The sequence below is a fragment of the Corapipo altera genome, unplaced genomic scaffold (assembly GCF_003945725.1).
Source record: "Corapipo altera isolate COAL_440 unplaced genomic scaffold, ASM394572v1 174, whole genome shotgun sequence".
In the NCBI taxonomy this organism is placed as follows: domain Eukaryota; kingdom Metazoa; phylum Chordata; class Aves; order Passeriformes; family Pipridae; genus Corapipo; species Corapipo altera.
This window is the reverse complement of record NW_020885022.1, coordinates 562,915-571,980: the sequence shown is the minus strand read 5'-3', so window position 1 is coordinate 571,980 and position 9,066 is coordinate 562,915. Positions and strand designations below refer to the sequence as shown.

Sequence of the window (9,066 nt, the reverse complement as noted above, 5' to 3'; positions counted from 1 at the left end):
AACTGCTGCAGAGGGAACTGCTGGGCTGTGGGAGCCTGTTCCCACCGTGTGTGTGACTGTGCCCTTCTTGCATCCATACAGACCCGATGGAATGTGCACACATGTGTCCTGTTCCTGGACAGAGGGGCCTCAGTGCTCCTCTCATGGGGAGGTGGACACTGCTCCTCCTCACAACCAAACGTCTCCAGAGGCCGTGAGAGGCTCAGCTGTGCAGTGTCCCTGCAGGGGGGCAGCTCCAGCCCTGGGCTGGTGTTTTCCTTGGAAGCCGAGGGCTGGGCAGGTCAGTGCCAGGTGGCAGAGCTCTGGATGCCCAGCTCCAGAACGTCTGCTGGCAAGGGCGGGCAGCTGCTGCTGCCAGGGCAAGTGAGCTGCCAGCAGGAGTGAGATCGCCCGGGCCACCAACAGCGGCTGAGCCCCGCGGGCGGGCAGAGCCTCGGCCCAGGGCTTGTGCTCCACGTTCCCACAGGGCCGGGGCTGAGTGACAACCCCACCCTCAACAGCTGCCTGAGCCACCCAAAACACGGGGATCCAGCCAGGATCCAGCGCAGGGCACCAGGCCAGGCTGGGAGCCGAGCCCTGGGGAGAGGCACAGCTGGGACAGCGCCTGGCAAGGGCGGAAGGGGCACCACAGCCCTGGGAAACAAGGCGTGAATGGAGCAGGACCTGCAGCACGGCAGCAACGGGCGACGCCTCTGAAATGCTGCTGCTGGGCAAGGAGCCAGCAGGGACAGAGGGCACTGCACCATGGGCACCACAGCATGAACTGCCACGGCACTGAGGCAGAGGAACCACGTCTTGGCCAACCAGATTTATTGTTCAAGTCCAAAGACAAAGCAGTTGCAGAGTCACACGCGCAGCAGGGGGTGAGGAGAGGCCCGGCCCTGCAGTCAGAGCGGTGCCAAAAGCAGGTGCTGGGTCAGGCACCCTGGGAGCTCAGGAGCTCAGGAGTTCAGGAGCTCAGGAGCTCAGGAGCTCAGGAGTTCAGGAGTTCAGGAGCTCAGGAGTTCAGGAGCACAGGACACAGGGCACGTCGCAGCCAACGGGCAGCAGAGCAGGATGTGGCACAGGGCCGAGGCACAGGGCCCTGAAAGTGCTGCAGCTCCTCCTTCCCCTCCATTCACAGGATTAGTGTTTTCCTTCCCAAGGTGGGTGACACCGTTGCAAGAAAGGCTGGAACAGCAGGGACAAGCCCTTTGGGGCAGGAAAATCATTCGGACCCTGATTCCTGATGGGAGCTGTGCTCAGGGAGAGCAACGGGCTGGTGACTCCAGTGCATCCCTGGCTCGCCCTGCTCGGTGCCCAGACGGCCTCAGAGCTTCACCCTGGCAAGAGCTGTGGAAATAACAGTCTGTGTTCTCCCCCTCAGAACATCAGGGAGCTGGGGAGCACCATTTTCCAGCTACCTGGAGTCTTAAAATCCTGTAAGGAGCGTGGTTTGCTGCTGTGGAGGCCGATGCTCCGGCCCACGGGGCGTTTCCCTCACCCACAGCCCACGGGTGGTGCAGTCGTGTCGCTACAGCTCATCTCTAGTTCACACACTTCATTGCTGTGCTGCAGACCAGCACTGCCCACACTGAGCCCAGCTCCAATCCTGCTCCAGCCTGAGCAGGGCTGTAGCGTTGTTCTTGGCAGCACAAACACAGGGATTTGCAAAGATGTTTTTCAAGGCTTGTGTAAATAAATCCACATCTGCCCCAGAGCAGCGTGTCCTGACCTGAACAAACTCCTCCACCGTGCTCTGCTCTGGGGTGGTCAGAAGTAAAAATGGATCAATTGAACACCATGGACATAATCACCCTTCTTTGGTACAGACACTGGCCACGAGCACCAACGGGGACACTGACACCACTAGCACAGGGCACACAGCTCCAGGAGCTGCTCAGAGTTTCTTTTCTGCTATGTAACAAACCCAAAAAAAGCCAAAAAAAAAGGAAACACTTCCCAAGAACCACTCCCAGCCATGTGCCCACAATTCCTGCTGCTTTTTAAACACACACCGTATTCAGAATTATTTTTATCCCTTGAGAGTCCAGCTGGGAATCACCAGCTACCGCTTCCGCTCGCCCTTCTGTGTCCGCTTCTTCTCCTTCTCCTTCCGCTCCTGCTTGGCCAGTTTGTCCTTCTCCCTCTGCAGTTTATCCTGCTCTTTTTTCCTCTGGAACTCATCCCGCAGCAGCTCCCGCTCCAGCTTCCTGGCGTTCAGCACATCCTCCACGTTGGTGTTCCGGAACAGCGCTGGGGGAGTTAAGGGCCCACAACGCTCCGGCCAAGTTTATTCTACCCTCCCCCTTCACCTGCCAACTCCCACTTCTGCTTCCTCACCAGGCAGGTAAGGAATCGGGGAATGAGGAATGGAGAAAGGAAAAGGGATCTGTTTTTCCAGATAGAAAAGCCAGGTAGAATAATCGCAGGCTCCGTGAGAAGGAAGGGTCTGGAGCAGCTAAGGGAGCTGGGGTTGGATATTGGGAAAATTCCTTCATGGAAGGGGCTGTCCAGCCCTGGCACAGCTGCCCAGGGCAGTGGTGGAGTCCTCATCCCTGGAGGGATTTAAAAGCTGTCTGAATGTGGCCTTGGGGACGTGGGTCAGTGTGGCCTTGGCAGTGCTGGGGGATGGCTGGACTGGATGATCTCAGAGGGTTTTTCCAACCTTAATGATTGTACAGTTTTTTCCAAGAAAAATGAAAGTGTCTCCAGGTTCTTAAGGCTGAATGTGTAAAAAAATGTGTCAAACCTCTACAAACCTGAGAGGAAGAAAACACGCAGGGTAGAGCCTTGAGTGGACTCACTGCAGCTGTGAGACATGTTCTAACACACACATACATGTGTGTACAGGCATGTAGTGCAGACAGATCCATATCTGTCCCTAACGTACCGACAAGAATAATTTATGTTTCATGTTTAATTATGTGATAAAACCTGCTTCCATCTTAGACTTGCCAGCTGGGAGCCCCAGGACTGTCCCAAGTCACCATCCTGAGACGGACACAGGACCCCTGGTCCTGCCCACCTGGAGCTGTGCCGTGGCCTGAGGAGCCTCATTCCTGGTGTGATTTCCCTCTTTGGACACTAGTTAACATTGATCTGAGCTTCTGGGAGAACTGTCCTTGTTCTGTGAAGCTGCAGGGAGGTCAAAGAGGGAAGGAAGGAATAGGGGAGAGGAAGGAGAACCGTCTGACAGGGCAGTGTCACTGTCACTGCAAGGTCGGGCTACACAGAGAGAAAAACCAATCCCCAAGCTGGAAAGGTGGCCCTAAAGAAACAGGGAGATGAGCACAGGAAAGGAAGGATGGGAAGCTCCCCATGGGGGCTGCCTGCCTGCCAAACAGCCCAAGTCACCAGGAGTTCAAAGGATACATTTTTCAGATCCAATGTTTACTGCTGTCCCAGTCGGTCCATCCTGTTCGTCCCCACCGGTGAGAGAATTAAGGAAACAGGCACATCAACCTGTGCCTCTCCACAGTCACACCACTCCAAACACCTCAAATAACAACTTTTCAAGGCAGGAGGGAGCAGCTGAACTCACACAGACCAGGAAGGCACAACTCCCATGCTCAGCCCCTGCTGCTCCAGGGCTGGGTACAATTCCCTCCCATTCACTCTGCTGTACAGGGAAGAGTTCCCTCCTCAGCATCACCAAGAGTTACCTCCAAACCCTCCCACTCCACACACTCTGTAAAGGATTTTTTCAGGAGATTTCTCCTGAGAAAGCAAGAGATAAACTCAGCACCATCTCACAGAGGGACAGGGGTCTCCTGCCACCCCTGGGCTGGGCAAACCTTCACAGCCACATGTTGGTGGGAGAAACACCCTCCAAGGAGCATCTGCTCCCAGCACTCCACAGACTGGGAGCTTTCATGCTTTGTCCATAGAAGTTATTTTACCACAGAGAAGGAAGACTGGCAAGTTTCCCCAGCTCTCCCCACCAGACCCTGCAAAGCCGGGAAGGTGTTGCTGCTGCAGGAGGTTTAGAGCAGACATTGTCCCCCAAAGCCCCGAGTCTCAGCCGGCACAGGGAAGGATATTCCTCCTCGTCAGTCACATTGGCATACTGGGCCAGGAGAGCAGCCTTCCTCTGCTTCTCCTCCTGGGAGGAGACCTCCTTGGGCTTCACCACGATCCTGGCCTGCTTCTCCATCATGCTGGCAATGGCCTGGACCTCATCTGGCAGGAGAGGAGTGACAGTGTCAGCCCGGGCTGCAGTCACGGCCCTGAGCCCTGGGGCCATCGCTGCCTCCTCCCTCTGCAGCCCAAGCGTGTCCTGTGGGACAAACACACCACCCAGAGGGAGAGCTCTCACTTAAAAACACCCCCTGCTCTCACAAGCTGCTGGGGAGCTGCAATGGGACTTGTTTGGGCCAGTGAGGGAGTGACACAGTGACGTGACAATGGCTTCTCCCTGTGAGGGGAATTCCCTGTGCTGTGCCCAGCCACCAGCACACACTGGTATTCCTGGAGCAGACACTGTTTTTCCTGGAGCAAGGGAAGTTTCACAATGAAACTGGAATCACTCAGGCTCTGCCTAATGAAAATCCATTTGACTCCAAATCACATTCTCTTCCACTTCAAAGCAGCTTAATAAGTTTATTTAAGTACATATTTAAAACCCCACCAATGAGAAAATTCTGGAAACCCAAAGTGAGGGATCAGTGTTGTGCTCTCCCTTTGCTCCCAACCAGGAGAGACCAACAGCTGATTTACCTTTAACACTGAAATTCTGCTGCCCATTTCCTAAAATGACCTCCAAGTTTTGACACCAAATCATTTTTTAGTCTGTCAATCACTTATGCTCAGGGTTCTGCTGTTCTGAGTAGAACACAGACTTCAGTGGTGATTTATCCTTTCATGGAGCCCCAGTGAAATAATTAAACCCTTGAATTCCATGAACTCAGACACACTTTGCTGCCCTTCTGTGACAAGAAAAATCCCTGTGGGTGAGCACTGGCAGGAGCAGGAGGAGCTCAGCAGCAGCTCCAGCGATCCCAGTCACTTGTCCCCAGCAGGAATTTATTTTATTTGATGCATGGAAAGGCAAGGTCAGGCCAAGAATTTTTGGGGAAAGCCACTGAGCTGCTGCGTGGTGGAGCTGCCGTGTCCAGGGGGTGAGGGAGAGGGGGATGCTGGGCTTGGTCACTGCCAGAGCCACTCCCGGGTGACATTGGGCACTGACAATGTGCTGTTTGCAACCAGGAGTGACAGCAAAATGCAAAGCAAACAAAAAGCAGGATTTAGCCCAAAGGGATGTTCCCTTGTCCCAGGCTCGGGTCAGGTCCCTGCTGCTGGAATGTCACTCATTGATCTCAGTGTGCTTGAACCAGCAAATCCTTCCAGCACAGGGCTCCTGCTCAGGGACCAGGGATGGACTCAGGGGACACAGGAACAGTGGGACTGTACCCACAGGTGGGGAAGGAGCAGTGATGGTTCATCAGCAGCCTCACAGAGCTTCCTCCAACAAGCACTTACGGAAAAAAGGGAGTTTTAAGGGAAGATGTTGGAAATGGAAACAGGGGTGTTTTCCTGGGGTCAGCAGCAGGGACAGCCCAGCTCTCCAGCTGCCTGTCCAAACCAGCTGCTTTCCAGACTGGCATAAACTGAAGCAGACAGGTGTTTTATGCCATAATTGCTGCATCTCCCCCCAGAGTGCAGCTGCAGTGTCAGTGCTGAGCAGAGACAGCCCTGGGTGTGCTGGAAAAGATTCCTGAAAAAAATCCCAGAATGGTTCAGGTTGGACCTTAATGACCACGGCATTCCAACCCCCCCACAGGGAAAAAAAAGAAAAAATAAACAAAAAAGAGCTTTTCCCCTGCAGGGAGATGAACCCAAAGAGCAGCAGGGACAGCCCAAAGTGGAACTGCTCCTTCCCATTCCATACCTCAGGATGGAGCAGGAACTGAGCAGTGATGGAATGAGGGACAGGTCAGCACCCCAAGGCACCCTGAGAGCACAGTACCTTCTTTTTCCTCTTTGGCATCAACAACCTGAGAGTCAGACCACTTCTCCACGACCTCCCTGCACACATCGTTCAAGAGATCTTCTTCCTAGTGAGGGAAATGAGATTCCTCAGTCTTGGAGTCAGACAGGAGAAGTACCAGCTGCAAAGAATTTGAAGCCCCAGCAGTGAGCTCAGGACACAGCTTTTCACCCCAAATCTGCTCATTAAACACACCCACAGGACTCTGGTTACCCTGGGGTGACACAATCACACCAGGACTGGTCCCTCTGCACACCAACAGCTCCAACACACGCGGGGTTCATGACGGGGCTGTGCTGGTACCACAGGCACAGGCACAAGGAGGCACTTGGGGATCTCTGCTCCCAAAATCTACCGCCCAGAGTCCTCTCTCTTCCTGAGCAAGGCCGCAGGGAAGCGACTCAATGTCACCTCCATGCCCACAGAAGGGAATAAATGACTCTGGATAAGTTGTGGGTCAGGGCCAGGATGGAGCTGACACCACTGTGGTGGCACTGACAGACCATCCCCTGTCAGCAGCAGGGACAGTGTGGTCCCCTGGCCTTCCTGGAGCACCAGACACGACCCAGTGGTGGCAGCAGGGGCACCCACACTGTTCTTCATTACTGAGCATCCACAGATGGCTTTTCCCCTCTTCTTTCCCCTGTTATTCCAGAGGCACCAGGTGTCTCAGAGACAGCTGGACAGCGGGGAAGCTTACAGCAGCTTCTCACAGAAGTCACCCCTGTGCCCCTGCTACCAAACCCTGGCCAGGCAAAGCCCTCCCCCTGCCCATGCCGAAAGCCCTGAGAGGCCAAAAGCCTGATGAACTCTGCCTAGAAAAGAATTTCTTCTGCTCAGAGCAGGTGGGTTTTTAGGTCTGGGAGAACCCACCAACCCCACTCCCACCAGGAGTGACACCAGGATCCTGCCAGGAACACGCCCTGGGATGAGCAACAAGGATGATGTGCAGGGAAACAGCACCTCAGGGGCAGTCAGGGGGACCCTCCCAGCCCTGGCACACAGCAAGGCACAGGAAGAGAGGGAAAACCAGCACGGTTTGGCTGCCCCTGGATCCCTGGAAGTGTCCAAGGCCAGGTTGGACGGGGCTTGGAGCAACCTGGGCTAGTGGAAGGTGTCCCTGCCCATGGCAGGGTGTGGCACTGGATGAGTTTTCAGGTCCCTCCCAACCCAAACCATTCCATGACTCCACGATTCTAAGATAGGAGGGTTTTTAAGTGCCAGGAACACTCATGGCAGAAGGATCCTGTGAATGGATGGGCTCCCCTGGGTGCAGGGAATACCAGCCCACAGGAATCAAGGCTGGCAGAATGATAAGGAAATTTATATTAAGCCTGGAGAGAGAGCTGGGAGAGACACATTCCCTGGGCACCTGTCTCAGGGGCAGGAGGAAGGAAATCAGGGAAGTGATTGCCAAGATACAGGAATGGGAAGGGAAATGGAGAGAAATGAAGATTCACAACGAAACGGCAGCGACCGGCACAAATGAGGTTGGTTTGGAGTTCAGTGAATACAGAGAAAAAATAACCATGGAAAATACAAGTGAGCCAGGTTCTGTCTGGTTTGAAGAAAAGAACTGGACAGAAACAGAACCAAATTTTAAATTCCTTGATTGGAAATGGTGACACTTGAATAAACTCATGAACTAGTGCAAGGCATGGTCAGCACTGTGGAACCACAGACACGAGTCCAGATGTCACCTGAGCTTCACTTTCATAATGGTTGTGAAAAACAAACAAATGAACAAAGAAAAACAAACAAATGAACAAAAAAATCACCTGGAATTTGTGTACAGAACTAAGAGAAAAGACTTGGCAAGAAAGGCCCCAATTCACAAAATAAAAGATTGTTTCACAAGTCAATAGAGAAATAAGCACAGAATCTACAAATAAAGAATAGGGGGGAAAAAAGAACATAATAAAAAGAGTAATTACAAATTCTGAGCGTTCAACAGACTAAAATGTTTTACAGGAATTGCAGAAAAATTCAACTGAGCTGGAAACTGCAAAGGAGCAAAGGAAGAGAAGGAACAGGCTGTGATGGGACAGTGAGAGGGCACAGACAGTCCTGGACTTGATGGGAACTCAGGACTGGGGAGAAAAGGGAAAACAGCAGAATGTCAGGAAAGGGCCTCAGCTCAGCCAGGACACTCCCAAGCCTGGCAAGGGTCAGACAGGGGACTCTGGTGATGGAGTGAAGCAAGTCTGGTAATTAAAGAGACATTAATTAACCTTGGCTACTCCAGAACAGCACTTTGCAAAGACATCTGGCTCTGTCCCTAACACTGTTTGCTTCTCCTGCTGTTTTAGGCTCAAAGCTGCAGGAAGGAGCTCACTGCTGGTGTACAGCCCTGGGGGGGGGGGTGGCAAAGGCACTGAGGGTGCTCTGACCTCTAGAAAACCTGCCTGAAATGGCACAGCCAGTGAACAGCACGAACGAGGTGACACTGTAACCTGTGATAACAAAAACCTGATCTTAATGACCAAGCCCCCTTGGGTTTTGTGCTCCCACACTGGTATTTTGGAAGGAAATCAGCAGACTGTTACCAACAGCAGCACCACTCACTAATTAACATCTCACACTCTGAAACATCCCTTTATGGAACACCCCGAGACACTACAAAAATCATCCAGGAGAGGACTGTGGAAGAGAAATCCCTTCCTGCACTCCCCTGGCTCTGTCCCAGGAATGTGCCAGGGGCAGAGACAAGCCCTGAGCTCCCCCGCGGCTGTTCCTGCCCGTCCTGGCAGACACCACGTGCTGTGGGGAACGGGAGCAGCTCCCAACACCCTCCCAGACCATCGCCGGGGGATTTATCCTTAAAAGTCATCTCAAACCACGCCAGGGCTCTCCCGGGAGTGACCCCCGAGCCCTGCACACAAATAACGGGGATCGCTGCCAGAGCTTCCACCGGCCCCGAGCTGGCACAAACCCGCAACCCACCCAAAACACCACAAGGGTCCCGGGGAGGGGACAGAAAGGCCCACGGAGGTGCGTCCCTCCTCGGGAAGGCGGTGATCCAGCCGGCAAGGGGATTATCCATCCCGGGAAGGGGGTGATCCAGCCGGGAAGGGGATTATCCATCCCGGGAAGGGGGT

General features: G+C 53.8%; 1 protein-coding gene across 1 annotated transcript in view; it reads right to left on the bottom strand.

Moving 5' to 3' along the window:
- Positions 1-788: 788 nt before the first annotated feature.
- The window catches only part of CCDC43 (coiled-coil domain containing 43), an 8,717-nt gene continuing 439 nt past the window's right edge, over positions 789-9,066 (bottom strand). The window contains exons 2-5 of the mRNA XM_027667911.1: positions 5,948-6,035; positions 4,023-4,161; positions 3,355-3,413; positions 789-2,235 (exon numbers count right to left, since the gene is read on the bottom strand). Of these exons, the coding sequence (XP_027523712.1) occupies positions 2,048-2,235; positions 3,355-3,413; positions 4,023-4,161; positions 5,948-6,035 (474 nt within the window). The 3' untranslated portion in view covers positions 789-2,047. The remainder of the gene's footprint in view (positions 2,236-3,354; positions 3,414-4,022; positions 4,162-5,947; positions 6,036-9,066) is intronic.